Consider the following 20,014-nt stretch of genomic DNA (forward strand, 5'->3'; position numbering starts at 1 on the left):
GCAGGGACATGGATGAAGCTGGAGACCATCAGTCTGAGCAAACTATCACAAGGACAGAAAACAAAACACCACATGTTCTCACTCATAGGTGGGAATTGAACAATGAGAACACTTGGACACAGAGCGGGGAACATCACACACTAGGGCCTGTAGTGGGGTTGGGGGAGGGGGAGGGATAACATTAGGAGGTATACCTAATGTAAATGATGAGTTAATGGGTGCAGCATGCCAACATGGTACATGTATACATATGTAACAAACCTGCATGTTGTGCACATGTACCGTAGAACTTAAAATATAATCATAATAATAACAAAGATATGATGCAATCTTAAATGTGTATTGCTAATTGAAAGAAGCAAACTTGAAAAGGCACATACTATATGATTCCAACTACATGTCATTCTGGAAAAGGCAAAACTGTGGAGGCAGTGAAAAGATGAGTGGTTGCCAGGGGTTTAGGAGGAGGAAGAGATGAATAGGTGGAGCACAGGGGTCTTAGGGCAGTGAAACTATTTTCTGGTACTATAATGGTGAATGGATGTTATTTTACACTTAAAACCTACAGAATGTATAACACAAAGAGTGAACCCTAATGTAAAACATGAGCTTTGGTTGATGATGTGTCAATGTTGGTTCATTAACTGTAGCAAATGCACCACACTGATTGGGATGTTAATGGTGGGAACGTTGTGTATATGTGGTCAGGGAGGAGTATGTGGGAACTCCCTGTATTTTCCATTTAATGTTGCTCTGAAACCAAAACTGCTCTAAAAAAATAAAGTCTAGTTTAAAAAAATAAAAAAAAAGGTATATAATATATATTGAACAAAACGTAAATTTTCCCTGGTTCTTCAAAGTCCATTTCTAATCCAATTTCCTTTAGGAAATCTCATTGTGAGTGGAATGTATACTACCATCCTCTTTATTTTCTTTTCTATTTTTATTGGATAAGGTCTCACTCTGTGGCTCAGGCTGGAGTGCAGTGGTGTGATCATGGCTGATTTCAGCCTCAACTTCCTGGGCTCAAGCGATCCTCCCACCTCAACCTCCCAGGTAGCTGGGACTACAGGCGTGCTCCACCACGCCCAGTTAATTAAGAAAAAAATTTGTAGAGTTGGGATCTCACTATATTACCTAGGCTGGTCTTGAACTCTGGGCTTAAGCAATCCTCCAGCCTCAGCTTCCCAAAACATTGGAATTATAGGCATGAGCCACCACACTCATACCTACCATCCTCTTTAAATGCAGAAGGGCATCCTATTAACACTAATAGAAATCCGCTCTATTTTTCCCCAGAAACAGAAACACCTGTCATATGAAGAGCAAGGACAAAAACATCATATCTGGGCCAGATGCAGTGGCTCACACCTATAATCCCAGCACTTTTGGAGGCCGAGGCTGGCGGATCATCTGAGGTCAGGAGTTCGAGACCAGCCTGGCCAACATGGTGAAACCCTGTCTCTACTAAAAATACAAAAAGTTAGCTGGATGTGGTGGTGGGCACCTGTGATCCCAGCTACTCAGGAGGCTGAGGCAGGAGAATTGCTTGAACCTGGGAGGCAGAGGTTGCAGTGAGCCGAGATTGCGCCATTGTAATCCAGCCTGGGCGACAAGAGCAAGACTCCATCTCAAGAAATAAAAATAAAAATACCATATCTGATAATTCTATTAATGTTTGGTACTCAGCTTATGGGTGGTGTTTCTGAAATATTAGCAGATGAATCCTGGGTTGTCGATGGGATTTGCCCTAATCCACTGAGCCATGCAGTGGCAGATCTAGAATGAATATGATCTTTACTGGTTCAGTGTCTCTTACTCTTATTCATGGCAATATTCTCTCAAGAATCTCCAGTGACAATCATAACTGGAGACTGGTTTTGCCTCCAGTGCAATTTTTATGCATTATGAGATAACAATCATTGTACTGCCTATAACCTTGCAAGTTGAAGGAACATATCACTGTGCAATGATCCAAGAATGTGAATTCTACTCCAGGAGGGGTTCTTTTTCTTTGACCATAGTTGAGTGACTCCACCTCATTCTCTATATTCTCATCTATAAAATGGTGAATAATAATATCTGCTTGACCAACTTCACAGGGTTGTGGTAAGGATCAAATGACTGTGATCAAAAGCAATTTAAAAATGATAAAGTGTTAAGTGACATACATCTTCACAACGATTACTAAAATTTTAGGATTCTGAACTTTTGACAATATCTTTATTTTAGCTTCATGACTGAGTGAGCTCTTGTGGTGGGCCATGAAACATAAGGGACAAACAAACAAACAAACACCTCTTGCCACACTGGGGCTTGGGATGCGAAAAAAGGGCTGTGCCTGCACTCAGGGAATCATGCTAGTTAATTCAATCCTTAGCCAAGTAACTTGGATGACTTAAACTTAAACTGTAGGTGGCAGCAAAAAGTAGAAGGCTGGGAGGGCAGCCTCTGGTTTTCCTAGTTTTGTTGTCAAATTAATTACCCTTACTTTATTTCTAAAAGTGTCTATCAGCATCCTAAATATTGCTAAAATATTTTAAATAAAACCATGAAATCATGCTCCCAAGAAAAAGTAAACAAAGTATACTTTCCTTTTTCTTTTCTACAGTTTAGCCATTGGATTAATTCAGCCTTAAAAGACCCTTGCAACAGAAAAAGGCAGAAAAGGAATTTGACAAATTTCTCTACTGAAAAGAAAGGATTCAAATTGAGGAAGGATTCACAACCGGGTAAGTTTTAAGGGTGAATTGAGGTAGGCAAAAGATAAGGAACTCATCTCTGGAAGTTGGCTTTACATTTAGATATATTTTGTTTATATATCTGTTGTTTAAAATATTGCTGAAGATTAAACATAGTGAATAGAAATGAAGATATAAATGTCTTCTTTATCTAAAGGCTTGCTTTTTGATGACTGAGAAATGATAAATTCTGTTTGTTTTCTACTTTTATTACAATTGAGATAATCATGGTTGAAGGTTTTATTAGACTGTAAGCATTTTAGGGATAAAGATTTTGTTAAGTACCCCAAGAAAGTGGTATATTGCTAAAATGTGATTATTGGTGACTGAATAGCCTGTAAACAAAACCTTGTGATAGAAAACTCTGAAGATTCTCTAACTTATGAAGGTATTAATTGCATTTAAAATTTTTAACTTGATTTGTGATGTGTGCTATAAAAGAACTACTACTACCACCCCTTAATAACATGAAAAGCTTTTAAACACATTAAACAAACCCACAAAACTATCATGGTCTTGGATGGAAACCTGGAAGGGTTTCAGACCCAGTATTTTTCTCATTTCTTCAATCAATTTACTTTTAATTAAATATACAGAGGTTTGTAATTAGAGTGAGAGAATGGTGTGATAGGGAAGAGAAATGTAGTCTTCAACAGCATTGAAGACATGGTGATCTGTAGCCTGATTATGTTTTTTTTTTTCAATTTACTATTGATTCTCAGAAATAACAGTATGATACTGCAAATATTGATCTGGCGCAATTTGATGCTCTCAGAGGAAGGAGGGAAGTATATAGTTGGAGGCCTTTCCTAAGAGTCATTCTTTATTAAAGACATCATTATAACAATTACATTATAACAATTAATGAGTTAACAAATACCTTCTTGTATTATTCAGATTTGGAAAAAATATTTTATTATTACTGTGAATGCACATAGGTGAGCTGAGCCAAATGACAATGAGACTGCATCCTTTTTCTAAATACAAACCTTGTTTTTTTTCTTTTCTTTTTAGGAAGCAGGAGTGGAAAACAATGTGTGAGTAGGAAACAGATAGACTTGGGTCTCCAAATCTCCAAAGCCACTTAGTTTTGCAAATTGGAGAAAGACATTTAACACTTTTGAGACACATTTAAACTTATAAAATAGAGGGAAATAATATCTACCAACCTGATGGATTTTTGTGAGAATTAATGAATAAAATATATAAAATGGTTATGTCAGGCCAGTGGAAATCAATAAATGCTAGTTTTCTTTTTTCTTCTTTTCCTTTCAGATTAAAATGTAATTGGTTTTAGCTTAAATTCAGGGTGAAAATGATAGACCAAGGATCACAACCAATGTGATTTTAGAGAAGTTTATATATTTTTTATACAAGGGGACTAAAATACACATTTTATATTTAATCTATAAAATCAAAACAACACTTTATGGTTTCAATTTAATTTTTAATTTCCCAAGGAATTCTGAATTTGTTAATGAAATCTTGATTGTATTCTAAAAATTATAACTTTTAGGAAGCCTTTTCTGACCTTCTGCTCACTATGATCCCTCTTTTGTATCTAAATACTATGCAACTTACAGCTCTCTTAAGAGGCCAGTGATGAACTGCTATGTATTGAAAAAGTTACTCTCTTATTGCCCTTAATAGTTGCTAAGACACTTGATGGCAGAAATAATTTTTTTCTCTTTTTAATCTCATCTGTTGTAGTACCTGACACTGTTTCACATTGAATACTAAAGATCCTCTGAAAAGTTTCATAATTATAGCATTGTGTTGTTTTTTCTATGTACATATGTCACCATTGCCCACAAATCCCCTCCATATTAAAAAGGAAAATACTCTAGCAGCACTAGCTCTAAAACACTCAATTCCAAATTCTGTCTTTGCTTTATCGTGAAGAAAAAACTTGTAAGAAGTTTGCTGTGGTGGCCGGGCACACTGGCTCACGCCTGTAATCCCAGCACTTTGGGAGGCTGAGGTGGGTGGATCATGAGGTCAGGAGTTCAAGATCAGCCTGGCCAACATAGTGAAACCCCGTCTCTACTAAAAATACAAAAATTTGCTGGGCATGGTGGCATGCACCTGTAGTCCCAGCTACTTGAGAGGCTGAGGCAGGAGAATTGCTTGAGCTGGGGAGGCAGAGATTGCAGTGAGCTGAGATCATGCCACTGTACTCCAGTCTGGGTGGCAGGGCAAGACTCTGTCTCAAAAAAAAAAAAAAAAAAAAAGAAGTTTGCCATGGTAAAACATAAAACATGAGACTAGTTCATAGTCAACTTGTTTACTATAGGGGTAGAAAGTATAATCTTGTCTCAAAGTGCAATTTAAATAACTTAAATAACTTAGACTGTGGTAGATAAGCTTTTTGATGTGCTGCTGGATTCGGTTTGCCATATTTTATTGAGGATTTTTGCATCAATGTTCATCAGGGATATTGGCCTGAAGTTTTCTATTTTTGCTGTATCTCTGCCAGGTTTTTGTATCAGGATGTGCTGGCTTCATAACATGAGTTAGAGTGAAGTCCTTCCTTTTCAATTGTTTGGAATAGTTTCAGAAAAAATAACACCAGCTCCTCTTTGTACCTCTGGTAGAATTCACCTGTAAATATATCTAGTCCTAGTCTTTCTTTAGTGGGTAGGCTGTTTATTACTGCCTCAATTTTAGAACTTGTTATTGGTCTATTCAGGGATTCAACTTCTTCCTTGTTCAGCCTTGGGAAGATGTATGTGTCCAGGAATTTATCCATTTACTCTATATTTTCTAGTTTATTTGCATAGAGGTGTTTATAGTATTCTCTGATGGTTGTTTGTATTTCTGTGGGATCAGTGGCGATATCCCTTTATCATTTTTTATTGTGTCTATTTGATTCTTCTCTCTTTTCTTTATTAGTCTAGCTAGCAGTCTATCTATTTAATTATTTTTTTCTGAAAACCAACTCCTGGATTTACTGATATTTTGAAGGGTATTTTTTAATGTCTCTATCTCCTTCAGTTCCTCTCTGATCTTGGTTATTTCTTGTCTTCTGATAGCTTTGGGGTTTGATTGCTCTTGGTTCTCTAGTTTTTAGTTGCGACATTAGGGTGTTGATTTGAGATCTTCATAGCTTTTTGATGCGGGAATTTAGTGCTATAAATTTCCCTCTTAAGACTGCTTTAGCTACATCCCAGAGATTCTGGTACATTGTCTCTTTTTTCTCATTGGTTTCAAAGAACTTTTTGATTTCTGCCTTAGTTTCATTATTTACCCAGGAGTCAGTCAGGAGTAGGTTGTTCAATTTCTATGTAGTTGTGTGGTTTTGAGTGAATTTCTTAATCTTCTGGCATGCAAGCCTGGTTCAACATACACAAATCAGTAAGCATACTGAAGACAAAAAAAACATGATTATCTCAACAGACATAGAAAAGGCCTTCAATAAAATTCAACATCTCTTCATGTTAAAAACTCTCAATAAACTAGGTATTGGCCAGGCGCGGTGGCTCACGCCTGTAATCCCAGCACTTTGGGAGGCTCAGGCAGGCAGATCACGAGGTTAGGAGATCGAGACCATCCTGGCTAACACAGTGAAACCCCGTCTCTACTAAAAAAGAATACAAAACATTAGCTGGGCATGGTGGCGGGCACCTGTAGTCCCAGCTACTCAGGAGGCTAAGGCAGGAGAATGGCGTGAACCCAGGAGGCAGAGCTTGCAGTGAGCAGAGATCATGCCACTGCACTCCAGCCTGGGCGACAGAGCGAGACTCCGTCTAAAAAAAAACTAGGTATTGATGGAACATACCTCAAAATAATAGGAGACACTTATGACAAACCCACAGGCAATATCATACTGAATGGGCAAAAGCTGGAAGCATTCCCTTTGAAAATCAGTACAAGACAAGGATGCCCTCTCTCTCTACTCCTGTCCAACATATTATTGAAAGTTGTGTGCAGGGCAATCAGTCAAGAGAAAGGAATAAAGGGTATTCAAATAGGAAGAGAGGAAGTCAAACTTTCTCTGTTTGCAGATGCCATGATCTTTAGAAAACCTCATCGTCTCAGCCCAAAACCTGCTTAAGCTGATAAGCAACTTCGACAAAGTCTCAGGATACAAAATCAGTGTGCAAAAATCACAAGCATTCCTATACACCAACGATAGATGAGCAGAGAGCCAAATCATGAATGATCTTCCATTCACAATTGCTAGTAAGAGAATAAAATACCTAGGAACACAGCTAACAAAGGAAGTGAAGGACCTCTTCAAGGAGAATGTATTGTCTGCTCTCAGCTCTCACTCTGCTAATAAAGACATATCCAAGACTAGGTAATTTATAAAGGAAAGAGGTTTACAGACTCAGAGTTCCACATGGCTGGGGAGGCCTCAGTCATGGCAGGAGGTGAATGAACACCAAAGTCACATAAACATGGTGGCAGGCAAGAAGAGGGGAACTCTCCTTTATAAAACCATCAGCCCATGATTCAATTACCTCCCACTGGGTCCCACCCATGACATGTGGGAATTATGGGAGCTACAATTCAAGATGAGATTTGGGTAGGAACACAGCCAAACCATATCAATCCATCCCTGGCCCCTCCCAAATCTAATGGTCTCACATTTCAAACACAATCATGCATTTCCAAGAGTCCCCCAAAGTCTTAACTCATTTCAGCATTAACTCAAAAGTCCACAGTCAAAGCCTCATCTGAGACAAGGCAAGTCCCTTTGCCTATGAGCCTGTAAAATCAAAAGCACATTAGTTACTTCCTACATACAATGGGGGTACAGGCATTGGTTATACACACCCATTTCAAATGGGAAAAGTAGGCCAAAATGAAGGGGCTACAGGACCCACACAAGTCCAAATCCAGTAGGGCAGTCAAATCTTAAAGCTACAAAATGGTCTCCTTTGACTCCATGTCTCACATACAGGTCAATCTCATGCAAGAGGTGGGTTCCCATGGTCTTGGGCAGCTCCACCCCTCTGGCTTTGTAGGGTACAGCTCCCCTCCTGGCTGCTTTCATGGGCTGGGTTGAGTGTCTGCGGCTTTTCCAAGTGCACACTGCAAGCTGTAGGTAGATCTACCATCCTCAGGTGTGGAGGATGGTGGCCCTCTTCTCACAGCTCCACTATGCAGTCCCCAGATGGGGAATCTATGTGGGGGCTCACACTCCACTTTTTCCTTCTATACTGCCCTAGCAGAGGTTCTCCATGAGGGCTCCACCCCTGCAGCACACCTCTCCCTGGACACCCAGGTGTTTCCATACATCCTCTGAAATCCAGGCTGAGGTTCCCAAACCTCAATTATTGTCTTCTGTGCACATGCAGGCCCAACATCATGTGTAAGTCACCAAGGCTTGGGGCTTGCACCCTGTGAAACAATGGCCTGAGCTCTACATTGGCCCCTTTTAGCCATGGCTGGGATGCAGGGCACCAAGTCCTGAGACTGCACAAAGCACTGAGGCCCTGGGCCCAGCCCAGGAAACTATTTTTTATCTCTTAGGCCTTCTGAGTTGTGATGGGAGGGGATGTTGTGATGGGAGGGGATGTTGTGATGGGAGGGGATTCTGTGAAGGTCTCTGACGTGTCCTGGAGATATTTTCCCAATTGTCTTAGCAGTTAACATTTGACTCCTCACTCCTTATGCAGATTTATGCAGCCGGCTTGAACTTCTCTTTAGAAAATGGGTTTTTCTTTTTTATCGCATTGTCAGCCTGCAAATTTTCCAAATTTTTATGCTCTCCTTCTCTTTTAAACATAAGTTCCAATTCCAATACATATCTTTGTGTGTACATAAAACTGAATGCCTTTAACAGCACCCAAGTCACATTTTGAACTGCTTAGAAATTTCTTCTGCCAGATACCCTAAATAATCTCTCTCAAGTTCAAAGCTTCACAAATCTCTTGGGCAGGGACAAAATGCTGCCAGTCTCTTTGCTAAAACATAACAAGAGTTGCCTTTGCTTCAGTTCCCAACAAGTTCCTCATCTCCATCTGAGACCAATTCAAGCTGGACTTCATTGTCCATATTACTATCAGCATTTTAGTCAAAACCATTCAACAAGTTTCTAGGAAGTTCCAAACTTTCCCACATTTTCCTGTCTTCTTCTGAGCCCTCCAAACTGTTTCAACCTCTGCCTGTTACCCAGTTCCAAAGTCACTTCCACATTTTCAGGTATCTTTAGAGCAACACCCCTCTCTACTGGTATCAATTTATTGTATTAGTTCATTTTCACTCTGTTAATAAAGACATACCTGAGACTGGGTAATTATAAAGAAAAAGATGTTGAATGGACTCACAATTCCACATGGCTAGGGCAGCCTCACAATCAAGGCAGAAGGCAAAGGAGGAGCAAAGGCATATCTTACATGGCAGCAGGCAAGAGAACATTCAGAGGGGACCTGCCCTTTTATAAAACCTTCAGATCTCATGAGACTTATTCACTATCATGAGAACAGCATGGAAAAGAGCTGCCCCTATGATTCAATTACCTCCCATTAAGTCCCTTCCATGACATGTGAGAATTAGAGCTATAATTTAAGATGAGATTTGGGTGGGGACACAGCCAAACTATATCAGAGAACTACAAACCACTGCTCAAGGAAATAAGAGAGAACACAAACAAATGCAAAAACATTCCATGCTCATGGATAGGAAGAATCACTATCATGAAAATGGCTACACTGCCCAAAGTAATTTATAGATTCAATGCTTTTCCCATTAAATTACCATTGAAATTCTTCACATAATTAGGGAAAACTACTTTAAAATTAATATGGAACCAAAAAGGAGCCCATATAGCCAAGACAGTCCTAAGCAAAAAAAAACAAAGGTGGCAGCATCATGCTACCTGACTTCAAACTATACCACAAGGCTACAGTAACCCAAACAGCATAGTACTGGTACAAAAACAGACACATAGACCAATGGAACAGAGTAGAGATCTCAGAAATAAGACCACACATCAACAATCATCTGATCTTTAAGAAACCTGACAAAAACATGCAATGGGGAAAGGAGTCCCTATTTAATAAATGGTGCTGGGAAAACTGGCTAGCCATATGCAGAAAATTAAAACAGGATCCCTTCCTTGTACCTTATACAAAAATTACCTCAAGATGGATTAAATACTTTAATGTAAACCCCAAAACTATAAAAACCCTATAAGAAAAACTAGGCAATACAATTCAGGACATAGGCATGAGCAAAGATTGTATGATTAAAACATCAAAAGCAATTGCCACAAAAGCAAAAATTGACAAATGGGATCTAATTAAACTAAAGAGATTCTGCACAGCAAAAGAGACTATTCTCAAAGTGAACAACCAACCTACGGAATGGGAGAAAATTTTTGCAATCTGTTCATCTGACAAAGCCAGAATCTACAAGGAACTTAAACTTATTAATAAACATTATTTAAAAGTCAAGAAACAATAGATGGTGGCAAGGCTTTGGAGAAATAGGAATGCTTTTACATTATTGGTGGGAATGTAAATTAGATCAACCATTGTAGAAGACAGTGTGGCAATTCCTCAAAGATCTTGAACCAGAAATACCATTTGACCCAGCAATCTCATTTCTGGGTATATATCCAAAGGAATGTAAATCATTCTGTCCATTGCAACACTATTCACTATAGCAAAGACATAGAACCAACCCAAATGCCCATCAATGATAGACTGGATAAAAATAAATGTGGTACATATACACCATGGAATACTATGCAGCCAAAAAATGGAACGCGATCATGTCCTTTGCAGGGACATCGTTGGAGCTGAAAGCCATTATCCTCAGCAAACTAACACAGGAACAGGAAACCAAACACCACATGTTCTCAGTTATAAGTGGGAGCTGAACAATGAGAACACATGGACACAGGGAGGAGAACAACACACACTGGGGCCTGTCAGGGGTGCAGGGGAGGGAGAACACCAGGATCAAGAGCTAATGCATGTGGGGATTAATACCTAGATGATGCGTTGATAGGTGTAGCAAACCACCATGGCACATGTTTACCTGTGCAAGAAACCTGTATGTTCTGCACTTGTATCCTGGAACATAAAATAATAACATAAAATAAAATAAGATAAAATAAAATAAAATAAAATGAAACAAAATAAAATAAAATAAAAACTAACCTAGACCAATGGCTCTTAACTTATCCTCCTATACTTCGGTTCTGTATGTGTCAACCCCACTCTAAAAGTAAAAGAGAAATAATCATCTTTTCCAAAGTGGCTGGTTAAAGTAATACATTAAACTGCCTTAATTTTAAAAAAGAGGTACATTTGAAAAACTTTCGTTACTTTACTTCTTGTGTGCTAGGAAGAATGAATGGACAAGTACTAGGTTAATATTAATGGCAATCTTAGACTATCTAATCATACTTGGCCCAGCAGCTTTGTGTGTAAGAATATGATTTTGTGGTTGCTAGTTGAGATGTTGTTTTGTAAATTTAAGTTATGGTCAACTCTGTGCTAGTAAAATTTTTTTTTTAAAGACAAAAGAGAATGAAATCTTTGAATATTCTGCAATGTTATTACTGTAACTTCGGAGGACTCTGCCACGTTAACAAATTCTAATATACTTTAGACAGTGGAATGAATCCTTTGATTATCATAGTTTGGAGTGTAGGTACAGTAGCCCCAGGAACCATGCTAGGGGTTCAGGGAAGAAACATAGACTGACTAGCTAACCTTGCTGCTGATGTCACATAAAGTGATAAGGAGTATTGTGGACCCCGCTAAGTGTTTTTGGTAAGAGGCAGGTGAAAATGGTGACTAGTTTTCAAGTTCTTTAGCCATCCTTCTCAATGCCTGCTCCTCAGAGTATAACATCAGCATCCTTAATCTTTAGGATGTGTTCTCATTGCTCAGGCATTATGAAAATTTTGCTATGTTTCTGTGAAGGCTTACTAAACTCAACTTTAGGATAGCTTCCCATACTCTCATGTTCCATTGGATAACAGTATAATCGTTTAAAGTTCTTTAGAGAACATTCCTCTATTTCAGTATGTGATTGCTATCCTGGTGAGTACAGCAATCTGATAGCTTTTCTGAACCTACTGAAAATAGTTCCTTTCTGTATGTTGGCTTCTCAGTGTCCTGCTCAGGATAAGTAATAGCATAAAGGTATACAGAAGTGGAAAAAACATATGTTTTTAACTCTACTATGACAAAGTTTCCAGAGATTAGAAACCTTTAGAAGACTATGTTCTTGTTGGGATAACACAAGCTATCTTGAAAGGGACATAGATAAGGTAAACTGATTTTTAAACAGGATTTTAGTTACATTTAAAAAAATACTTAGAATATTTTTTTCCAATCTCCAGATACCTTTGCAAGTGATATTCCTGTAAATATACCACAGTATCCAAAAAAGTCTGGAAACAGCAAGGAAATAATATATTTACTGTACTTTTTTCTGACTAGCAAGGTGGTACGATCCATTTCTTTCATACTTCATTGGGGATCATTACTTTTTTCTGCCTCACAGGATGTATAAATGACTCATAATAAATTAAGGATTATTAAATAGTAATGACAATAATAATAGCAGCTATAATGATAATAGTAAAAATAACAAGCAGCAGCAGCAGCAGCAGAAAGCACAAGCCTAAGTGGAAAATTAGGTTTCCTAGAGGCTCGTGTTCTCCACTGCATGACCTTAAAATGGGAATCATTTCTCAAGCCTCTAAGACACCAAAGCACAGATGCACGGTGCATAAACAAATAAGTGACCACATTAGTGGTGCCCTTTGGGGGTTTAAAATCTTATTCTTATGACCCCAGGAAGCTGACCAGAGAGAAAGGGGAAGAAAGAAATACAGGATATTTATCTTTACATTTTGGAAATGCTTTTGATCAGCAGAGCTGGAACAAGTTTCTGTGCTTTTGTGGGAACTACAAATGTTCCAGGGGAGGAAGCAAGATCAAGAGCAGTTTGCTCTTTCAGGGACTTCAAAGCCCATTCATCTAAAGATGTGGCCATTACCATTTTGGCTTCCTCACTGTGCCTTGGATGGCCCTGTACTTTTCAAGAGGAGAGCCTTGGTGGGTTGGGGCCAGCTAAAACGTTATTCCTCGGAGTGCAGTGTCCCAGAAAATCTGCCCTTCGTGGCCTGTGCTCTGTGATTATAGTCCCAACCAGGAGTGAACCTTGTTCCTATTGGATGAATCAGACACAGAGGTGAGTAGGGTGGCAAGGCTGGACTACCCATTTTCTGCCTCTTCTCCTCTTCCAGGTGTAGAGAATTGTAAACAGAAGAAGAAGGCTGGACTGTCTCCACCAGGCTCTAGGTCTCTGATTCCAGTAGTCTGTCTCTTCACTGGTAGCAAAAAAAAAAAAAAAAAAAAAAAAAAAAAAAAAAAGGCAACCAACCAACGAACTAAGCCAACCAAGCAAACAAATAAAAAAGAAAACTGTCTTAGCTTAGCTGTACATACTATTCAGTCTTGTTATGATGAGTCCATCAGTAACAGGGAATTGTCCTCTTCACATATAAGTGAAGCCCTGCGAGTAAGATTTCTTCAGGGATCCTAGATCTTTTCTGGGTGTAAGATACATAGTAATTTCCCAATCCAAACCAAAGCAGAACAAAAATCCTAGGGCAACACCCTAACATTGTAAGCCATAATAATCATGCTTTTATACTTTAGAATTGTTTTTGGTGGTTAAATGTCTGTGTAAGCTCTACGAAGCAGGGACTGCATCTGCCTTGTTTACTGTTGGGTCCTCAGGTCCTAGCAGGACATCTAAACGTGTCTGTGGAATGAATGACTAAATCAGGACCTTGGCAGTTTACTCTGTCACCTATTCATTATGTGAACTTGGATGAATTTTCTTTTGTGTCAAGTTCTCAATTTCTCCATTCTCAAACAGTTTAGCCGAACCCTAAGAACTGCAGAGAGGAATGGCATAAATGTTATTCCTGACATAATGCCTACGTGACATTGGATGTGTCTTGGGGCACTTCTGGCAGTTATGTTTAGCAAATGGAAGCTCTTTATTTTTTCCTTCAAATTGGGTATACTCCAGTTACCACATCACCCTGACAGTTGAGTTCATTTTTGTGTGCTTCAGTAAGTGAAGATAATAATGCTGACATCCTGAATTTTTACCTCTGTTGAGTGAGAAGTAGGGGCAAGCTCATCTTTGAGGAAGGCCTTTTGTAACTCTATGATTTTATTCTATTCGACTTTCTGGAACTGGTCTCAGGATAAAAAATGAGAGAGAATGTACTGTACTGTGAACACAATCACAGTGATATTCCATTTCTTTAGGTGTTTCATAGACCTCTCTACTTCCTTTTTCTTAACTGTATCGCATAGTTTAAGCTTTCTTTTACATCATAAATTCTGAAATTCTACTCAAAGTAAGTTTGAAAGTTCACATGACACCAAACATAATTCTCATTTAAATATTTACTTTAGGATTTTGGATGACATGACTCTTACACATGGAAATAACTTTACTGAACAATTAAAAAACGATTTGAAACTTTATTTAGTTTTAAATATACTAAGGTTTGGAATCCAAGGCTCAGCGTTCAAAGTTTGGGTGTTTGATGAACCACCTTTGTGTCGACTGAAAAAGTAGACCAGGATAATTAAAGTTATCTTAAAAAGAATTAAAGAAAGGAAACATACTATAAACCTATTGATTATCTTTCATTCCTTCAATAGCATTTCACTAATATTTAGAATGGATCAGAAACTGTGGTAGATGTTTGGGATCAAATACATCAATTTCCCAGAGTCCTTGTGCACATATAAAAGCAGCACTGGGTCAGGTGACATGAATTTCACCTTGCCCCTGTTACTAACGAGCTAACAGTCCTGGACCCTGTTACTAACCGGCTGACTGACCTTGGGCAAATCACTTTCAATTCTTGGGATTCATCTATAAAACAGTGATGGGTCTCTTCCAGCTTTAATGATATTTGGTTACATTTATCTCAAATGAAATGATAGAATATAACTAAAAGAGAGTACTTAGGTAAAAAAGCAAGCCACTCTAGAAGTCATACACTTTCCTTTCTTGGCATTCGTTAATGAACAAAATTTATATATTAAAATTTTTCCAAAGCAATCATATTATAAGTTGATTGCTTGCTTTTATAATTTCTCATTCCTTTGGTAAACATTTACATAATGTCTGCTCTATGCCAGAAACCATGCTGAGTATTTGAGATCAGAGATGAAATATATGTACTATGCCTTGAAAGAGCCCACAAGCTAGTAATAAAGGTAGAGAAGAAAACATGAGTTTGGGTGTTAAGTGCTATTCAAAATCAACACTTACTGAACACCTGTTATGCTTGGGATGCATTCATGAACAAAATTGATAATGATTTCCATTTTTTGTGGGGCTTATATTCTAGTGTGAGGATCAAACAATAAAGAATAAATATGAAAGTAATAGATGATGTAGTATGACAGAAGGGGAAAATGTCATGGGGTAAAAAGACAAAAGGTAGAGCAGGTTACAAGGGAAATAGGGGCATCTGTAGTGGGGGTTGGGGGTAATGCATTGGACTGTTAAGAAGGGCCAGAGTAGGTCTCATTGAGAAGATAACATTTACATGAATATTTGAAAGAAGTAGGGAATGGATTAACCACAGAAATATCTGGGTTAGGGGCAATATAGGCAGAGAGAACTGGCAGTGGAAAAGTCCTAATGTTGGAAAAAAGGGTGGCTGGAGTGAAGTGAGAAAGAAGGAGAGTAAAAGGTGAGGACAGGAGAGCAGTCAGGATAGGTAGGGCAGAGCAGGGAGGGTGGTGTGCAGGACATTGTAAGGATGTTGACTTTCACTATGAGTGAAACAAGGCAACTCAAGTGGTTCTGCGTAGAGGAAGGACTTTGACTTAGATTTTAAAACGGCATCCTGGCTATCATGTAGAGAATAGATTGTGGAGGCTAGGTTGGAAGTAGGCAAGAATAAATCAACTAGGAGGCTATCACAGAAGTATAGGCTAGAGATGGTGGTGTGGACCAGGGTGGTAGCAGTTGAGAAGATGATAAGTCATCAGATTCTGGATCTATTTTGAAGGTAGAGCCAACAAGAGATTTTGGTGTATTGGATATAAAGTATGAAGGAAGGCAAAATCACGGATGGATATGGGCATAAGAAGGGGCATTTATCTTAGTTTGGGAAGTATAGGAATGATTCCTAAAGGAACTATCAATTAAATCGAATCTCAGAGAGACACAGGAATAACTGAAGATGCCAGATAAGGCAGGTGGGGGTGGGGAGAGAGTCTTTTAGATAAAGAAACAGCATTCACAGGAAGTATACAGGCAAAAATAGAGGCATGGCATGTTTGGGGAACTGCAAGTAGTGTTAATGGAAGGAAGAGTGAATGTGGAGTGTACAGCAGGAGATAAGCCTAGAGACCTGGGCAGTGGTTAGCTCCTGTGCCAGCAGAGATTACTATTTGGAAGAATCTTTAGCAAGGCATAGCTCTAAAAATCTGTTTTGCAAAAGGAATATTTAAACTGGGTTAGCTTCAAACAAGATCCATGTTGACCAATGCTGGAGTTAGCTAGTGGGAACACATCTGAGTACCAGGGAGTATTTTAATCTATTTTTAAATTCACAGGAGGCCTAGTTTTTTAATCCTATAATGATGAGAGCTATTGGGGAATTGGCTAAAAGTGTCCCTTGTCAGAAGAATCTTGGAGTAAATGTGTTGAGTACATGCAAATGGCCAGAAGAAGACTTTTTTCAGCCTAATTGAACAGATTGTTCAGTGTCTGCTAAGTGTGTACTATTGTGCCTAGTTTATGGCCACAATATTCAAGTTAGAAAAAACAAAGATACTGTTTCAGAAAAACAGTAAAACAAATCTGCTTTTCAATAGCTAGGAAAAAATATTCCATAGTGCATCTCAAGCTTAAAGCAGTAATAATGCATACATACTTATAATGTTTTACCTAGCTCTGAGTTAAAAATATACATATATTTAGTCATATACAGGTTACTGTAAACTGAAATCTGCATTCTATTACTATAGTTAGTTCTTTGACTTATTTTTTAAATGTACTAGTTAGCTAACTTAGCATTTTGGTATCCTCCCTTAGTAATGTATTTTCTTGTCCAGTTCTCACTGCTGAGAATATTTACCTTGTGGCTGGTCTAAATTCCCTCTCTTTTATGTAGTTTAAATCTGTTTTTCACCCTCCTACTCTCTTGAGAGATGGAGAATGACTGGTAATGTCTGACAAATTGAGAAGGCTAAAATAGCACTTTGTGGTCAGGTTTGCATAGCCAAACTGAACGGTAGACTTGAAACGAGTAATTGAACAAGACAGACAAAAAGAGGATACTTTTGTTTTGTTTATCCAAATAATGGGCTTATTTCTTTAATTTTCTTTGCCTTTTAAGACCCAAGAAGTCACTGGAATGAAGGAACATGTTTTGGTTCCATAAAACACCTTGCAAAGGCTCTCTGAATTCTAAGAGTTCATTTTATTTTAGCTGTTGATGAGTGAATATACATGTATATTTGCATACTAAAAAGTAAGAAAGGAACTAGAATAACAAAGTTAATTAATATATGTGGTGAGTAAAGATAAATAATACCCTGAAGGGTAGTCTGATGGGGAGTATGTGCTGAATTCTTATTCATCTTTAAGAATTAAGTGCATTGCAGATGCCTTTTACGAATACCTGAGAGTTTATTTATTTTTAGAGTAAAGATATTCTTTTTTTACTGACTCCAAGGTCCATTCTCAATTTTTAGAGATGTCAACAGGAACTAACCTGGGATTTGAAGATGAATGCTGATTTATTACTCTTTTTATTGATTTATTTTTGTTATTGCTATATGAAATACACTCATGGGAATACAGGGCACAGAAAAAGTTTAATCTTTACCATTTTTAGTAGTCATTCTAATGATAAGAAGTGGTATCCATCAGATTAATTGGAGGAATTACTGATATAATTGATTTTGACTACTTTTGGCCTTCTCTGGGGAAAGTAAAGAAGTTATGCAACATGCAGGCTGGTAATTTTTGTGCTTATTTTCAAGGCTGCCTTGCAGGTAAGAATTACGGAATAGAAGCCAATGGTCATGAGGTCTTTTTTCATTACTACCTGTGATTTCATAGAGCACTTGACTTCTGAGTGACCACTTATAAGGGAGATGTGAGAACTGCCATTTGCACCAATGGTAGTATGATTTGAGCATATAAACTTTCAGGTCTTGGATGATACTTCCATGGAAGCAGACTAGACACTGTGCAGACTGGAACGATCCCTGAGTGGCATGAGAGGTATTAGTAATTTAGGTTGATGAAAGCATTTTATCACTGTAATGTTTTTGGCATCAAAATCTTTGTTCCCCCAAATATTACTTAATATTTTATGATTTGGGAATAAGCTATAGTACCCAGAACAAGTGCCTTAATAAGCAGATATCCCATGTACCCAAATAGAGAATGTAGACCTAAAGATTTTGTGCTTTTTATGTAGTAATGCATTCCATGCAATACTATAGTTAGAGAAATATTTAGACTGTATTTAGAAATAAATAAAGAGGCAGCAAAAGTCACTTTGAATACACCTTTGTATGATGTTCACTACTGTATCAGAATGAATTCCATCAGTCTTCAACCTGCTTATAGTCAAGCTCCCAGAAAACGAGTTTCATTTCATAACATATTTTGAGAAAATCCCCAACTATTAATAATATATAAATGTTTTGGTATAGCAGAAAAATAAACAGAATGCCTAGAAATCACCATGATCTGGGTATCTTTTCTGTTTTACCCCTAATTAGGCTCTGGGAGAACAGTGACTTTTCTCTCTCTCTCTCTCTCTCTCACCCACTGTGAAAGTTATGAGATTCTTTTGCTCAAATCACCCACAAAGAAGGCTTGGAAGTTCATGTTCCCTAGAGAGTTGCCAATTCTGCTAAAGAAGATTAAGTGCCCATATCACACATGCCATAATCCTGCAGCCAACAACAACAAAGAGCTCAAATCTAGCCTGGCCCTAATCTAGGGAGCTACCACAGTGGGCTGTCAGCCCTGCCTGGGGCCCGTTTCATTGCCATGTCGTGTACCAGCCGAGATGTTCATTCAGAAATGAGTAAGAATATTAGAGAACCATCCTATTGCATCCTAGAATATTTGGTTAACAGTTTGAACCCTTTTTATGGCTCTGAAACAATTATTTCTGAGTTGGGCACAGAGGCATTTGATTCCTATTTGATTTCACTTGTTTGCATCTAAGAAGATATTTAAAGGCTCTTGGCTTACCCGTGAAGTTGATTTTCAGCAAGTAATCCCTGTACAACTTCTTCCCATCCAGGATCCTCATAGCATCACAAAGCTTGGTAGTGTTGGGACAGAGGGTGCGCTGCATTTTGTGCAAAGCGTGGGCCATGGCATACACCGCGTTCACCACAAACATGATCTTGGACTCTTGCTCGTAGTTGCTGCTGTCGATGGCCAGGTGCTTGTCGCAGACGCGCCTGTGGTTGCGCTTGTTCTGGAGGCTGCACTGAAACTTTTGCTCCCAGAAGTCCCGGAACCAGGGGTTGCGGTGGTTGTTGTAGGGGTTGAGGCTCTGGAAGTAGCGGTCGAACTGGCGGACAGGCTGGGAGGCCAGCTCCAGGGTGATGGCGCCGTAGGCCACATGCTCGCTGCCCTTGATGATGCTCTCCTGTGCGCCCCAGCCGTCGCTGGCCACCCAGGTGAAGGAGGCATTGGCGCGGCTGGCGGCGGCAATGAGCTCCCGCGAGTCGTCGCTGCGCATGAAGAGGACCACGACGCGCGCGTTGGGCTTCTGCAACAGTTCTCGGATCACGCTGTCGTAGGACTTGCGGATGTTGGAGCGGCCCACCTTCTCCGCCGTAGCGATGCAGATGTTGCGCAGGCGAGCTTCCTGCTCGAAGGCCTCGATCCCTGTCTCCCCGTAATCACCCTCGGAGGCTACTGTGGACACGTAGGTCCAGTTGAAGAAGCGCAAGATCTCAGCCATGGCTTTGGCCTGGTAGAAGTCGGGGGGCACGGTCCTGGCAAAGTAATCATAGCGCGACTTGTCACTGAGTTTGGCACTGGTGGATGCGTAGCTGATCTGAGGGATCTGGAAGAGCCGCAGCAGGTTTGCCACCTCGGGGAGGGAGAAGAAGGACCTTTGTTAGAAACCCAGAGGTAAATGACTGGACATGAAAATAAATAATAACATCCACACCTTTTACTGACTCCCTTTTCCCTCTACTCTAGATGGCTACATTTTTCTGATAGTTCTTGAGATGAATACCAGATGCTTCCTTGGATACTGTATT

General features: G+C 39.1%; 1 protein-coding gene across 2 annotated transcripts in view; it reads right to left on the reverse strand.

Moving 5' to 3' along the window:
• The window catches only part of GRM3 (glutamate metabotropic receptor 3), a 226,295-nt gene that overhangs the window by 58,574 nt on the left and 147,707 nt on the right, over nt 1-20,014 (reverse strand). For both annotated transcript variants that reach the window (XM_054496688.1, XM_054496687.1), the window contains exon 3: nt 18,984-19,839. In XM_054496688.1, coding sequence (XP_054352663.1) covers nt 18,984-19,839 — 856 coding nt within the window. The remainder of the gene's footprint in view (nt 1-18,983; nt 19,840-20,014) is intronic.

The sequence above is a fragment of the Pongo pygmaeus genome, chromosome 6 (assembly GCF_028885625.2).
Source record: "Pongo pygmaeus isolate AG05252 chromosome 6, NHGRI_mPonPyg2-v2.0_pri, whole genome shotgun sequence".
In the NCBI taxonomy this organism is placed as follows: domain Eukaryota; kingdom Metazoa; phylum Chordata; class Mammalia; order Primates; family Hominidae; genus Pongo; species Pongo pygmaeus.